At 34.5% G+C, this 16,048-nt stretch overlaps 1 protein-coding gene across 3 annotated transcripts in view; it reads right to left on the bottom strand.

Moving 5' to 3' along the window:
• Positions 1–7,554: 7,554 nt before the first annotated feature.
• Positions 7,555–16,048, bottom strand: part of LOC149530442 (WD repeat and SOF domain-containing protein 1) — a 100,140-nt gene continuing 91,646 nt past the window's right edge. For all 3 annotated transcript variants that reach the window (XM_089811296.1, XM_089811297.1, XM_089811298.1), the window contains exons 17-18: positions 8,062–8,150; positions 7,555–7,983 (exon numbers count right to left, since the gene is read on the bottom strand). In XM_089811296.1, the coding sequence (XP_089667422.1) occupies positions 7,821–7,983; positions 8,062–8,150 (252 nt within the window). In that variant the 3' untranslated portion in view covers positions 7,555–7,820. The remainder of the gene's footprint in view (positions 7,984–8,061; positions 8,151–16,048) is intronic.

Raw genomic sequence — 16,048 nt, 5'->3', positions numbered from 1 at the left:
TTTGGAGAAGTAGGTATACCATCCAAATAATTCATTAAATCCTCTATTATAGGGATAAGAAGCCTATATCTTATGATTATCCTATTAATTTCCCTAGAATCAATACACAATCTCTAAGTTCCATCATTTTTAGGCAACAAAATAATAGGCATTACATAGGGGCTAGGACTCTTCCTAATCATACCCTTATCTAACAGATCATGTACTTGTTTTGCTACTTTTGTATTTTGTTGAGGGGTGAGTTTATGGGTAGCCTTATTGGGTGGTATTGCTCCTGGGATGAGGTTAGTTTGGTGACTAATGTCTCTAACAAGGGGAAGAAGATTGAGAACATCCTTGGCAATAACAAATTCATACTTCTTTAACAACTCTTTGACTTCCTTGGGACCAACATCGCCCACTCTCATCCTCTTTTATTCTTTAGGCTTCATGACAAAATCATAACATATTCCCTCTTCTCTCCAAGTTTCTACAAATTCTTTTTCTCCTACCACCAGTACACTCCCCCCTAATTGCTCACTAGTTTCTTCCTCAATTAGAAACTAAATTTTATAGACCTTCGCATCTTTTTAAAAATAATATGTATTCTTCCCCCCATCTAAGTGTGCATTCCTATCAAACTGCCATGGTCTACCAAGAAAACGGTGGTAAACATCCATAGGTAAAATATCACATAAAAGTTTGTCCTTAAATCCCCCAATATTGAACTCTACCCAAGTCTACTTGTTTACCACTACATGTTACTCCTAATTCAACCAAGAGAATTTATATCAGCTATTGTAAGGCACAATATCTAATTTTCACTTATTTGCAACTTCCTTAGATATTATATTATCATCAAAAAAAGAATCAATGATCACCTTACAGCTCTTACCTTATATTTTGCATGTGATCCAATGCTCTCCTCTAGGATGGATCAATATTATCTTCCTTAACTATTTCCTTGATCAGTGTCCTTATCACTAGGGTCTCTCCCACATCTGAAGATAATTTTAATTCAAGATAATTCAAACTTCTTGCATCTTCTTAAATTATTGTAGTTCTTCTCTCACCACCATGAGAAGTTGAGGCTTTCTCTGGACACCAATATGAAGGTTTCCTTAACTAGTTACAACTAAAGAATTTCATGTTAGAAAACATAGATCCTCTACCTGATCCATTTTCTCCACCTTTCACAATAGATCGTCTTCCTCTATAACCACCTCTTCTACTAGAGTCTCCTACATGCTCTCATTGATTGTACTCCCCAAAATATCTTTGTCTTGATCTTCCACCGAAATTTCCTTTGTTGTTCTTCCATCTTCCTCTACTACTCTACCCTTGTTTTCCTTAAGTTTTCCACAAAATGTTTAGTTCTTCCTATATGTTCATCCTAAGACCATTTAAGTATCTTGCAACCTTTACACATTCCTCCTTTGTAGTCTTGGATTTCATATACAACTTTTGGAATCCTTCAATGTATGTATTCACATCCATTTCCCTCTTCCTTTGGATTTATATTTTTCTATGAAGTTGTACCTCATAGTCCTTAGGTACATAAGTCTCCTTTATCTTGGAGATCATTCCGTTCCAAGAAGAAATCACATTCTTCCCCAACATTTCCCTCTCTATTTGGACAAAGTTCCACCATGTAAGGGATTCTCCCCTTCATTTTGATTTGGCAGTGTTCTATCACAACATCTAAATCCATTATCCTTCTAAATATGGCTACCTATTATTTTCCTTGTAGGGATCTAACAGTTGTCATGTGGTGCCTATTTAGACTTAGAGACCTTAATTTTTCCTTATTTTGTTCAGTGCATCTTCTCTTTTGTTTTGCCTATTGGGGTTTGGGGGAAATGACCCTATGCTAGGAGTTAACGGGAAATGCCCCTTGAGGGGTCAAGGGGTAGTGCCCAAGGCCAAATCGTGCCCCAGGTGTGCTCCATGTCATGATATAAGGCGAGGTTGAGGGGTAGCACCCTTGAAGAAAAAAAACTAAATTTACTATTGTAAAAGGCTTCGGGAAATATTTTCTACTGAATAACATATTCTAGCCCTAATTTTGTAAGTAGCATAAGTCCTGTATAAAATGACTTATGGTTAGGGATTTTAATATGTATGTTGATTTAGTAGATTCTTGCAGCAGTATTAAATTACAAAGGGATTGCAGATTGTAATCGCGTAGAAATCACTGGATAATAATATTGGACTTGCTATTTGGTGGATGTAGCCCATGGATTGGGTGAACCACATTAAAAAAAAAAATTCTAATGTTCTCTTATGTGTGTTTTATTCCATGATATTGGTTATATTTTCATGTTTTTTTTTTTTTTTTTTTTATCGTTAATCCTAACACTAACGCCCATGGACTTTAGTACATTATGGAATGGCCTTTGTTGTGCAGCTACCACTTCTTCGTTATCTCGCCTAGAGGTTTCCTCTTCATGTCCATCCCCTTCTTCTCTAACAGAGTTCTTCTCCACTGTCTTCATCTGCTCCTTTAGTTTTTTCAACTCCTCCTAAGCCATTTGTTGTTTGCTTCCCACTCTTGCAATTTCTTCACATGTTTTGCATTAATCACCATGATGGATATCTCTCCCTTTGATTCTTGGAATGACATAAAAATCATCTTTCTCCTACTCCCAAAGATCAACTTTCTTTGATACCAATTTGATAAGGAGGCAAGCTGATTTGATGGTCTTTCACCTTACAATAGGCCTCTACGCATATTCTCTAAAAAGATGTCAATAAAAATCCCTTGGAGTATTCTAACCCTTACATCTCACTCAATCAACATGTTATAATGCCAATACAATCTTGTCAAATCATGGACCAAAGAGTCCCACTTCTCAAGCTTCTTGGTCAATGGGTTCAAAACTACAAAATAATGACATTTTAGGGGTTTGGCCATTGACATCTTCCTCCAACACTTCAACCATGAGGATTAGTTTCCAATGCCCAAAAGATTTTAAAGTTGAAAGGTTACAAAGATCCAACCTTCCCCAAATATCCAATTTCACCTATTTGGGCTACTAGGTCTGTAAGCCCTAATTAGGCCTCCTTAACTAGTTTTTAGTCTTCAACTTTTACTCAACTAGATATCTTCAAAAAAAAAACACTTTGATATGAGTACCCTTTTGGGTTCTCTATCAAATCACCAAGTTTCAAGTCAAGGTGCCAACAATTGATTAGGGTTGCCTTTATAAGGTTCATATTAGGCTTATAAGGCTAAAATGTAGAGTCATTGATAGCCCTTTGCTTCAGGCCACTTCTCCACCAAAACTAAACCTATCAACAATTTCAACAGTTCAAGCATAAGACAAACAACCTCTTCAAAGTGTTCGAACCGCTTGGTCCATTCAACCAAGCAATCTATGCCACTTTGTTCATTTAATTATGTGTGTCACGTTGGCTTGTCGAGCTCTAGGGCCCCCTTACAATAATAGCCTTTAGGAGAGGAAATAAAAAGAGTATCAAATTCTTATACAACATGATTAGATCCTGCAATCCCCCAATTTTCAAAAATTTTGAACAGTGGATGTAGGTCCAAAAGTAATCTCCAAACCCTAGTTAGTGAGGGTTTCAATCAAGCGATAAGAAATTACTTTTATCTTCTTCACCCTAGAACCCCAGAACCTCAAAATATATGCAAGATCCCTATAAAACAATGGTTTACAAGGATCTACAAACCATTATAGTCTACCAATCCAAAAATATAAAAAGTATGAACTATGAAACACAAATTTATTGCAAAACCTTATTGTATTGAACTTCCAACTTGTTGAAATCCTTCATCATGCATTTTCAAGCAATTATAAATGTTTTTGAACCGTTCCACAATGGTTCCCAACCATTTTTAAAATTGTTTTCCCATTAACATCAAATTTGCACTAAATGACAACATTTCACAAAATGTTGTCAATGTTATTATTGACAACTTTACAACATTTTGACAATTTTGCATTTTTCAACTTTCTAAGTACCTTGGGACCTCAAGCACAATGAAATGACTACAATGAGCATAAAACAACATGAAAACCATGATCAAGGGGTAATTTCCATATTTTCACCCCAATTGACCATATATGAACAACTATCCCTAATTGGTCCTAATGTACAATTCCATGCCAAATTTGGCTTTCAACAACTTTAACCCATTACGTACTTGGTTTGCATGATCCATGTGAGCTTATTACAATTTTAAAACCCTACTTGGAACTCAATGAGTTTGGGCCTTTAGTTCATACTTAAGGTGCTCTTACACCAAGGCTACCATATTTGACTACTACTAGATTGGAATTGTGTATGTTATTTGTTTAGCAAACATTTCAGCAAGAATCAAAGAATCCCATGAGATGGCAATAAAGAGGATCTTTAGATATATGAAGGGTACAAAAGGTTTAAGATTGTAGCATCCAAAAGACTCAAGTTTCACAATAACAACTTACACTCATATTAATTAGGTTGGATGTGTTGATAATCAATCGAGGACTAGTGGTTGAGCTTATTTCTCTAGCTCCTAGTTGGTTGCATGGTCAAGTAAGAAGCAAGATTATGTAACATTGTCTACTTTTGAATTTGAATAGATTGAAGCATCCTCGTGTGCACTCGAGCACTATGCATGGAAAAATTCTAAGGATATTGGCATAACATTTGATGAATTGGTCTCAAATATGTGTGATGATATCGATACTACAAGTATCTCCAAGAAGCCATTACAGTATTCTAGAACTAAGCACATATCCATCAAATATCATTTCTTAAGAGAGGTGGTGTTAGAAAATGGGGTGAGACTCAAAAATGTACCTACAAAAGAGCAAACTGCATATATCTTTATGAAACCATTAAGGATACTTTAAGTATCTTAGGAAAAAGCTTGTGGTTCTACCCCTTCCTAGTGATCAATATTTTCTCTAGTGTATGCATTGGTCAAGTGTGTTGTATACTTATTCTTTTCTAGATCAATCCCTGATGGCTTGCTTTCAAGGGGATTAGAGTGAGTTTGCATGGAGAGTTTTGGCCCTTTCTCATTTTTGTTAGAGGGGAAGAATAGAGGTGTTTATCATGAAATTAGTATTCAGTTGGTTGTTTTGTTATTGATTGGTGTAGTCATTGATGACAAAGGAAAAGATTGTTGGAATGTGATGATGATGCTATTATCGGTGTTATCATTAATGGTTGTCATTGGTGTCAACATATCTTATATATTATTGTGGATTTAATGTTTTTTTTAATCCAATGTAGTGTGTCCCTAATGTTGTGTAGATCTACTCGTAGTCATGATCAACCTAGTCCCATTCATCTTGTAACATATCGTGGTCAATCTCTTTGGGTTTGATCCTATCTATAAAGTGGTTGTGCTTTAGATCAAGTGTTTGTAATGTAACGTATAGATATTATCTCTTAGATCTAAATATCATGGTGAATGTGTAGCATGTTGATAGAAGTGAGGCATTTTGTATTAAGCAAGAAGGATTTATATGATCCACATAGCATTTCTTACCATCAGAAATGCTTCAATGTAACCTATTTCAAACTGTATTAGGTTGACTTAGTTGTTTTTTTGCGGCATGACATGTAAGAAAGCAATGATTATGTTCGATGTTTGTATGCAAGTAATATACAAAGTGAATATGAATCTAATAAAGAAAGTTTTTTTTATTAATAGAGTGCATAATTGTGCAACCGATAGCAGACTACAATATGATTCTTAAGTTGTTAATTGTTGGTGATAGTGATTTCAGCACTAAATTCTTTTCAATTCTCTTATTCTAGTAGTGAGTCTTTTGTATTGGCAATGCGTCATTTTACTTCTAGGTAGTTACCTCAACCGACAATGAGCAAACCAATAGTGAGCCTTTGTTAAAATCACCTTGAGTGGTGTCACCTTAACCAATGCTTCTATTCATGAGAATTAGCTTCTCAATAGTTTCTCCCATCTAAGTTTCCACAGAAATTATTGTGTTCATGGTGTATGGTGTTTTATGCTTTCATGCTCATATATGTTTTAAAGTTTAGATTGCTTTACAAGTTCACCAAATTAATTAAGGTTAAAGAAATTATGTTATTATAATGCAGGTTGCAGTAGTTTTAAAATTGTTTGGTTCATCCTAATATATGTAGCAAAATTATTCTTAAAGAAACTTAGTTTCCTTTCCTTATGTTCATTATCATGCTCTACAAAAAATGTATGTTATAATTTGATATAAGCGAATAGATACATTGCTCTTTTCTATGCAAGCTTGAATGGCATGTCTAAAAATGTCATTCAAGTGAGCTTTCATATGATTGTCTTAGCTTGGGTACCTAATACCACATCCATTTCAAATATGGAGTAAAATGGTTATAAAAAGATGTAAAAGGAATAAGTAAAAAAATTTAAAATGGCATTTTAGTATACTAGGTATAAAAGATTAAATTGTGTTAGCGGTTCAAAGCTAGGGACAACTAATTTGGGTCCAACTGAATCAAAATATGATCCTTACTACAAGTTGTCCAAGGTTCCATCCCAAGGCTCTAGTTTGGCCCAACTTTGACAAATGCAAAAAAAAACAAAAAAATAAAGTCATTTTAATTAATTTCTAAGTTTCTTTTACATTTATCCTTTTGTCTTACTTTAAATTTTAATTTATTTTTAATCTTTTATGAATCTATTCCATGCTTGTTTTGTTAAATGACTTAGGTTGTTTATACCTTTTTGCTTCTATTTATTACCCAAAAAAAAAAAAATGAATGTACTGTTTCTTTGAACTTCTTATAAAGATTATGATGGCAACTAGTTTGACCTCCATGTGCCAACCCCACTTTAAACAATCGCAAAATTTCCTATCTAGGAATATAGTATCACAACTCCCACATGGAGGTAATGTTAGAATTTGTTGCAAGTGTAATGTTAAGTAGTCATGTTCATATCATATGGTTAAAAGCCATTGTATGACCTGTCAGTCTACCAGTTGTCCTCAAAACCTCTAGACATCCCACATGGTGAATATCATCTGTTGCCAATTTGCATGTCTTAAATCTTATATTCTCTATATTCCACCCTAAAAACTCAAAGAAAAAACTGTAAATGTGCATCTAACTTCTAAACATCACTTCAAATCAAATCCAAGTTTTAGAGTACGTAAAATGTAGGAGTTGCAGAAGACTAGTAATAAAATTGTGAGAATGGAATTCACCTTGAAGATTAGTGTGGTTTGAAAATTTATAATTAGGGTTTGGTGGCAGAAACTTTGCTCTTCAACATCACCCTATACTGCAATGGGATATATGCCAAAGAGCATTGCCTCCAAAGTGGGTTCACACAAGTACGCCCAAGCTGAACCTGCACATCCCCACACACAAACCTGGCATTATCCCCAGCTGGATAACACAAAATTCCAATCTGGGAGCAAATCATACCTGCATCTCTGAAAAGACAATACAATAGCAACCTTACAAGATGTAAAACTAAGTGGACGAAAAGTATTTAATAGAAACATGCTACATATTTTTTATACGAAGTTTTCCTTGTAAGCAAATGCATTTCTATAAATTTGTGAAACTTCAAGATCCACATTATTCCGCTTCATATGTGCTTTCAAATCTGTATTTCCATTGTAAACTTCAATTTTGGTTTGTACATTAGTAGCGCTGTGTTTTTGTGAGGCAATTGCCCACAGAAAAAGTTTTATTTTAAATTAATGATCAGAATCACCCTTTTCTGCTAAATATCAACAGGTTGAACTTAACTCACAGGTTAGAGAGCAATGTCTACCAAATTTCAGTAAAAGCAATTACATGGCCCAATAGCCTTAATCTGGCAATGAAATGGCATGCACTTGTGGAAGTGCACATATTTACTCTAGCTCTGTGACAATCCGCCTTTTGCGCATAGGAATAGCAACAATACTTCCAGGAGCACTGTGTGCTCTTTTTCGATCCTGTTTTCTCTTCTCTGCTAGCCTCATAGTATGCCGTAATGCAGCTGCTTTAAATATAGGCTTTGGTAAGTGTCGATGTCTGTCAAAAAAGCCATGTGTTAGTACATTCCTTTTCATATCAAGCTTATATAAGTATCTAATCTATCCAGCAGCATACCTATCAATACGTTTAATCTCAGGAAGATGCTTAAAACGGTTCTTTACAGTCTCCATATATTCATGCTTCTTGCGTTCCCTTGGAAGAAGCTGCAGGTTCAGTTCAGTAGTATTGAGAATGACAGTTGACCCATGGGTGATAGAGACCAAAAGTAACAATTCATGCAACATTAAAAAAGACCGAGTAATGAAAGCTAAGCTAAGAGACATTTTCAAAGAAAGTCAGCAAGAGCTATTATGTTGTATTTGAACTTTGTACTATTCAAGGAATCCCAAAGCCAAGATCCAATCAATTACTAAACATGCAGCATGCCACTTTTGGCTTCCCTAATAAATTTTCCATTTATTGGATTTAAAAATCAAGTATTCTAGACAATATTAGCTTTCTAATCAATTACTTCGGCTATAAATTTTCAACAGAAACAATTCACATCATATGTAAAAAGGAATAAGAAATGAAAGCTGAATAGAAGATATATCCAAAGAAAGTTAGCAAGAGCTGTTATGGAGGATGGGAACTTCATCAGTATTCAAGGCATCCTAAAGCCATGATCAAATCATACACCATACCCGTCTTTTCCTCCCCATTTAAATCTTTCATTTAAAGGATTGAACTGGTTATTTACAAAATTAATTTTCCAATCTAGGACTTTGGCTAAGAATTTTTTAAGTAATACTAATTTTCTAATCAATTACTCCAGCTATAAATTTCCAACAGAAACAATTGACATCATATGTACAAAGGAATAAGAAATGAAAGCTGTATAGAAGATATATCCAAAGAATGTTAGCAAGAGCTGTTATGGAGTACAGGAACTTCATAAGTATTCATGATCAAATCATACACCATACCCGTCTTTTCCTCCCCATTTAAATATTTCATTTAAAGGATTAAACTGGTTCTTTACAAAATTAATTTTCCAATCTAGGACTATGGCTATGAATTTTTTAAGTAAATTTAAGTTAGTAGTTGAGAGTTACTCTTTGAAAATATGAGGTATGTCACGTTTTAATCAAATATTCTCATTCTCACAATAAGCATTTTATCTAACATTATGTTCATGATTTTTGCGTACACTATTTCCAAGGAGGCTTGAGATTTATCCTTTCTAGTTTCACCTTAGGCACGAGGGCATACTTTCTTTAATTAGTGTACTTGAAAGTTTCTAAAGCATAAATGATAAAAGCAAAATTCATGAAAAGTTTGTGAGACTGAGAACCATTATGTTTCACTCCATGAAAAACAGAGTGTTTTGGGGTCTTGCCATCACAAGGGAATATGTCACACGTGTATGTTCTTTTCTTTGGTACGTTCAGCTGTTACACCCAATTTTTATTATAAAGCATGTGTAAATGGTGACACCGCAAGAGCTTTTGATTCCCTAAGTACATTTAATTCATAAGATTCAAGTTGTATATGCACCCCAGCATGTCCACAGATCTGAGGAAGAATACAGCATAAAAATAAGTGATTGTGTCAATGAATTGACTCCCAAGGGATTTCCATCAAATTAATGTATGAAGAGCACAGTGTGTGTAAAAGCCCCCACAATATCTTCCTCTAATTTTACAACGCTTAAATTTCAATAAGGAAACTCATGCAATGTCCCCATTTTTAGCAGGTCAGTTCACCATCGCAACCCTCGTGAGCTGATAGTGGGATTCGAAGGTCTGAGTTGTGAGGTTGTAGGCTTTCTAGTAGCCTATGGTGTGTTTTGTCTTCATTTGCCGTAAGTCAAACTGTTGGTTCCGATGAGCTCAGTTGAGTTAGAGGAGTTGAGCGATGCTCTCAAAAAAAATTTTGGGCTCCAAGAATCTTGGAGGGAGCGTCTATTTATAGTAAGAAACCCTGTCAGGTTCATTCATCCTCTTTCTTCATCAGGATCACTCTGGTGTTGTCAGATTTTGATTCAAATGCTTCTTCGGTTGTTTTCACAAGACAGGAGACCTATTATTATTATTCATCTAAATATGTTAAGGTTTCTTTTTTTTTTGGTGTTGTATGTTGGTCACCTCAGTATCATAGCTCATTGGAACCGGGTTGAAAAGTTTTAAATCGTGGGCACAAGAAACAATGGTTTTGCGTGTAAAATATTATGTTATAGTGGAAAAGGTCATTTTGGGGAGCCAGAAGCAATTTTAATAAATAATATTATACTTCAATATATTTTATGTTGTGTTGGGGAAGCTTCTAAAGTGGAGTTCATTTGGGAAACATGTGCCATTTGGAGATTATAAATATGAGCCCATTTAATGAGAAAAACATCCAATTGATTTTTATTTTTTGTTGCCTGAGAAGGGTTTTTTGAGTTTGTTAGTTTATGTGCCCTTTCTGGGGTACAAGGGTTGATAGCTGCTATGTTTACCTTGCTGAGGTATGGTGGACTACATTCTGAGAATTGTTTAACTTGACTTGTAGAGTTTTTTCCCCTGCTGTTATATTCTGTGTTTGGGGAGCTGATTGGGGTTTGAGAATTTGACATTATATATTTGTTGGACATTGATATTATACTACTCTAACTGGAAGATTACTTCTGGAGTTTTTGGAGGCTGCCGTCACTTATTCTGGGCAGCATTTGGGGTGTCTTTGAAAGTCTGAAATTGATTGGCAGACCTACGGCTATAAGTTAGAGATCTGCATTTTAGTTTTTGGGGCCTAAGATCAAGATTATAGGGCTTGTGTTCCAGTTTGAGGTGTTGGAGTGATTTGGTGGAGATAGCTCTAGCTGAACATGGAGCTAGGAAGATTTAGTGGGGCAGATTTTTGCATTTCTGGTTTACAATCTCAACATACGGGTGTTATGTTTGATTGCTGTAGCATATCATTCTAGGGCTGCGATCTATGGTGAAGTGGAATATTTATTGTGCATTCCATTTCCAGATTCCATGTTCTCTTTTTTCAATAAATGAATTGTAATTTGCAATTGCTTTTGAGCAAACATTGAACAGTAGAAGAAATTGTTTTGTTGAGCAAAGGCATTCGAATTAATTGTAAATGATTGCTAGCTGAAAACACATAAATTGCTGATTAGATCAGACTAGAGCAATTTACTTATATATCCAATAGCACTAACTGGTATGGAAAATGCTTGCCAACTGTTTGACAAAATGTCAAACCATCGAATTGTAAAAAAAAATGATGTCTAATTAAGCTATAACCGGTTGAGGCTATTACAGTGGTACCAGAGCGATTCCCTACCATCCTATGGGGTACGAAAGTTTTTTTTTTTTCAGATCTGTTGTTTTGGGAGTGACCTGTGTGGAAATTGGTCTACAATTTAACATCCCAAATCATTTTAGAATATCGATAGTGTATTTTCCTTGATTTAGGAGAATACCATCAGGTTTCTACCAAACTTCCAAACCTAGGAAGTGTAAAATACCCAAGTCCTTCATATTGAATTATGAAGCCAAGCCCCTTTTGCATTGAACAATAAGATGATCCTCTCCAGTAATTAGTAGGTCATCAACATAGAGGATTAGTATTAGCATGTCACATTTCATGATTTTAAAATAGAGATTTGGATCTGCAACATTCTTTGTGAACCCTAGACCCACGAAATAGTTGGTGATCCTTTCATACCAAGGTTGGGGGGTCCGCTTCAATCTATATAGGGCTTTCTTTAATTTCTATACATGAGAAGCATCATTATGAATCACAAACCCTTCAAGTTGTTCTAAATAGACTTCTTATTCAATAGTCTCATTGAAGAATGCTGTTTTCACATTCATCCCATGTATCTTTCACCCTTTAACTACTGCAATAGCTATGATTGCTCTAATAGAAGTATATCTGACAACAAGTGTAAATGTTTCTTGATAATCAATACCTCCCTTTTGAGAGAACCCTCTAGCAATAAAACATGCTTTGTGTTTCTCTACACTGTCATTTGCGACGTGTTTAATTTTGAAAAGCCATTTGGAAGAGACAACAGATTTCTCTTTAGGCCTAGGTACTATATCCCATACATCATTTTTCCAAATTGATTGATACTCTTATGTCATGGTATCTTTCCAAACTTGATGTTGAGAGCTTTTGTTGAACTAGTAGGTTCTAAGTTCATGATTTCACTCATTAAGGCCACATAGCTTGAGAATTTGCTAGGACTCTTACTTTCTCTAAAGGTTCTTTTGGGTGTTGCAGAGTTTTCAGCTTCCTCAAAAAAATTTCTAGCCCAAAGTGGTCTTTTCTTATTGTTAATGATTTAATTTTCCTCTTAATGCTCTCTCTGATTCTCAAGATCAGTTTGAATTCCATTTGAGGTTTCTTTTGGATACTCCCTTTGAATCTCAGAAGTAGGGTCTTCCTCCATGTTTGTGGGAGAATTCTGAATTTCTAACTCATTTGAGTTCATTGCCCTTTTGAAGGCAATGTCTTCCTCAAATATGACATCTTGTTTCAGTTTTATTTGTCTTTGTCCAAGCATGTAGATTTTGTAGGCTTTTGTGGTTTCACTATAGCCTACAGAAATTCCTTTCCTCGTGGAAGATTCTAGTTTTGACCTCTTCTCTTTGGGCACATGAATATACACATGGCAACAAATATCAGGTTTTAGGCCAGTAAAAACCTCTTCGAGGCTTTTCTTATCAAGATGTGAATGGAAACATCTGTTTTGGATGTAGAAGGCTACTCTAGATGCTTCTGCCCAAAATGAGACATCTAAGTTTTGGTCATACAACATTGATTTTACAACCTCCAAAATAGTTTTGTTTTTCCTTTCAGCTACCCCATTTTGTTGAGGATTATAAGGTACAGTAAGCTCCCTCTTAATACCGACAATAACACAAAATTCTTAAAATATTTTTCAAGAGTACTCTTTCTCATTGTCAATTCTTAGTGTTCTAATTTTCTTTCTAGAGGAATTTTTTGTTAGGCCTTTGAACTCCTTAAACCTTTTAAGGATCTCTTCTGATTCTTTACACTTCAGAAGTAGATCAACGTCTTTCTGAAGAAGTCATCTACAAAAATTACATAATATAGGGCATCTCCCTTGGAGAGGGTTAGACATAGATCCACATAGGTCAAAGTGGACTGGTTCCAATATATTTTTAGTTTTGCTCAAATTGTTTTAAAAGGATCCTTTGGTGTTTTTCCCTAGGGCACACCCTTTACATGTCTCACTATGAGTTGGATTTAGTTTGGGTGGTCCTATTACCAATTTATCCATGGAGGTTAGGGCACGAAAGTGTATATGTCCTAATCTTCAATGTCAAATCTCATTGGAACCAGAAATTTCATGAATGAAAGCTTGTTTAGATTCAGTGTAGAGTTTGTACAGGTGTCCTTGTCATATACCTACAGTTTTAGCTTTCTTATATGTAGAGTTCTTTGCCATGCTAGAACTTTCCCATCTATGAACTGATCCTATATCCATCATCTTTAAGGGCAAAAGTAAATATTAGGTTCCTTTTAGTTTAGGTACAACTAGTACATCTTTTAGTTGGATAGTGATGCTTGATTCTAGCTTGATGGTACAAGTTCCTAACCCTTTTACACAATGTGCAAAATCATCCCCAATGGTTAGCTCTGCTTCAATTTTTTCCACCATAATAACTAGGTTTTCTCAAATTCCAATGATATGTCTTGATGAACCACTATTGATCACCCAAGTGTTAAATTAATTTGATACATGATTTGATAGTGCTAAATAGAATAAGAACTTCTTAGAATCTTCTTCCATGTTTGATTTTCCAACTTAGCATAGGATGCTTGTTTCTTTGTCATGTTAGGGCATTTGATAGCATAGTGTCCATATTAATTACATCTAAAGCATTGAACTTGTGAAGCGTCTCTTCTTTGCTTACCTTTTCAATTGGTTTTTCGGATCTGCTACAAATGTACTAAGCACTACCGGATTGGTATGTGTATTCCAAATGCAACATCCTTTGATTTATCTATAGAGAATAAGCCATGAATAGACATGTCCCTTCATAGGACGTGTCTATTCATTAATCAGATAATTAATATAATAACAAATTTAATCATATATATATATATATATATATATATATATATATATATATATATATATATATATATATATATATATATATATATATATATATATATATATCGCATATAACAATAACCTTATATCTCAAATATAAAGAACACACATTTATATATAAATTATATCTTATATATAATAGGTTTATCCGACTGAAACTTTCAAACATCAACAATCCCTCTTAGCTTAGAAGGACAACCACATAAGAATAAATATTACTTCAACGTAATATTACAAATAATAATTTTAAGGATATCTCAGAAGATTTCCACCATTTGATATTGCGTTCAATTGCATGAGTATTGATCTTCTAGAATATCAACACATGATATTCACCAAGTACTCAAAAAGGTTTTGATATCACCTCTGATATCAAGAGTATTGGTCTCCCAAAATATCAATAATATTCACCAAATAGTCATAATAAGGTTTGCTATCACATCTAATATCAAGAGTATTGGCCTCCCAAAATATCAATGATATTCACCAAATACTCAAAATAAGGTTTGATATCAAATCTAATATCGAAAGTATTGGCCTCCAAGAATATCAATGATATTCGCCAAATACACTTTCAGTGATGGCCTTCCACAATGTTGAGATGCAAGACATTCACCATTTACTCAATTTGTTTGATCTCATAATACAAGTTACTGTAAGATGATTACCTCACAGTTACTTTTGCAAATACAAGTGACATCATTTGGGAGTCGTCACTTCCTCATGATGTACATAGGGGGTAGGCCCATTAAAATCACATAATCACAAGGTATATTCATAAATCACTATCCTCTTGACTACTACAATTCACTGATCACTAGAGAATCCCTCTCAACATGGTTTACTCCCTTTGGATCAATAAAACCGAGATTACTGAAGGTTGACTAAATCATATCCTCTGTCTGCTCCCTCTCTTTTAAGGTTGCCTCTAATGAAATGTCAAATCTGAACATCAATCTTTTGAGCTTCTTATCTAATCTTGCCTTTAGCAAAGTCTCAGACTCCCCATGAATCTCAATCTCCCTCTGAGTTTGATATCAATCTTCCTTTTCCTGCAAAAACATCGTCAAGACAAAGGAGAAGATCTAGGCAAATAGGTACTTATAGTATGTATCGAGATACAAATAAAAGATTGACTATATTAGGAATACGCTACTTAGAAATTGCACTTAAGAAAAAATGCTTATCTTTTGTAATCAAAGGATAATGTCATTCAATAAGAAATTAATGGCATTGTTCAATTTGTCTTCATAAGCTCATAGAAATTGTTCTTTTTCTAAATTCTTTACAAACATTCTTTTCTCTTCCTTATTTAAAAATAAAATATTTCTCATTTATATTCTATCAAATGGAGGATGTGACTTTTCAAATTGATAAGTTGTATCTCTTTTAAAAAATGAATAACACCTTCTCTTGGATTATAATCATGCTTTTTCATCAAGGTCATTTCCCTTTACTATAATCGCAATATTTTAGAGAGTACTTCTAATGACCTTTATTTACCCACCTTTGAACTATCTAATGATGTGTTTTGAACTATAATATCCGATATATACCAATCTATACCCACCTTTCACGGGTTGATGCTCAATGCCTCAAATGCCTTCACTGTCATACGCCTCAAATTTATCTTGGAAACAGTGAATATTTGTTGGATAGCCTATTCCAATATAATTCCTCGCACACTTTTCAATGCAAAACCTCATACCTCTGTCCTCTTTTTATCCTCGGTGGCCCTTGCTTATTATATAATGACAATGCTTGTCTAACTTGGTCAATCCTAGTTGTTGACCTTATCAACATTTTATATGTGCCACGTCACCCAATGTTACAGGTCACCGGCAGGTAGATTGTTACTCAAATAACGTATTGGATGACTGACTCACATCCCATCTTTTATATTATAATTATTTTTATATTCTTCATTTTGGTACACCTGCATAGTCTCTATGTTTTGTCAAAATTAGTATTGGACGAAGT

This window comes from Cupressus sempervirens, chromosome 11, assembly GCF_028749045.1.
Source record: "Cupressus sempervirens isolate cs-2001-9-10 chromosome 11, ASM2874904v1, whole genome shotgun sequence".
NCBI classification, from domain to species: Eukaryota; Viridiplantae; Streptophyta; class Pinopsida; order Cupressales; family Cupressaceae; genus Cupressus; species Cupressus sempervirens.
The sequence above is the reverse complement of the archived record's forward strand: the minus strand, read 5'-3'. Positions and strand labels throughout refer to the sequence as shown.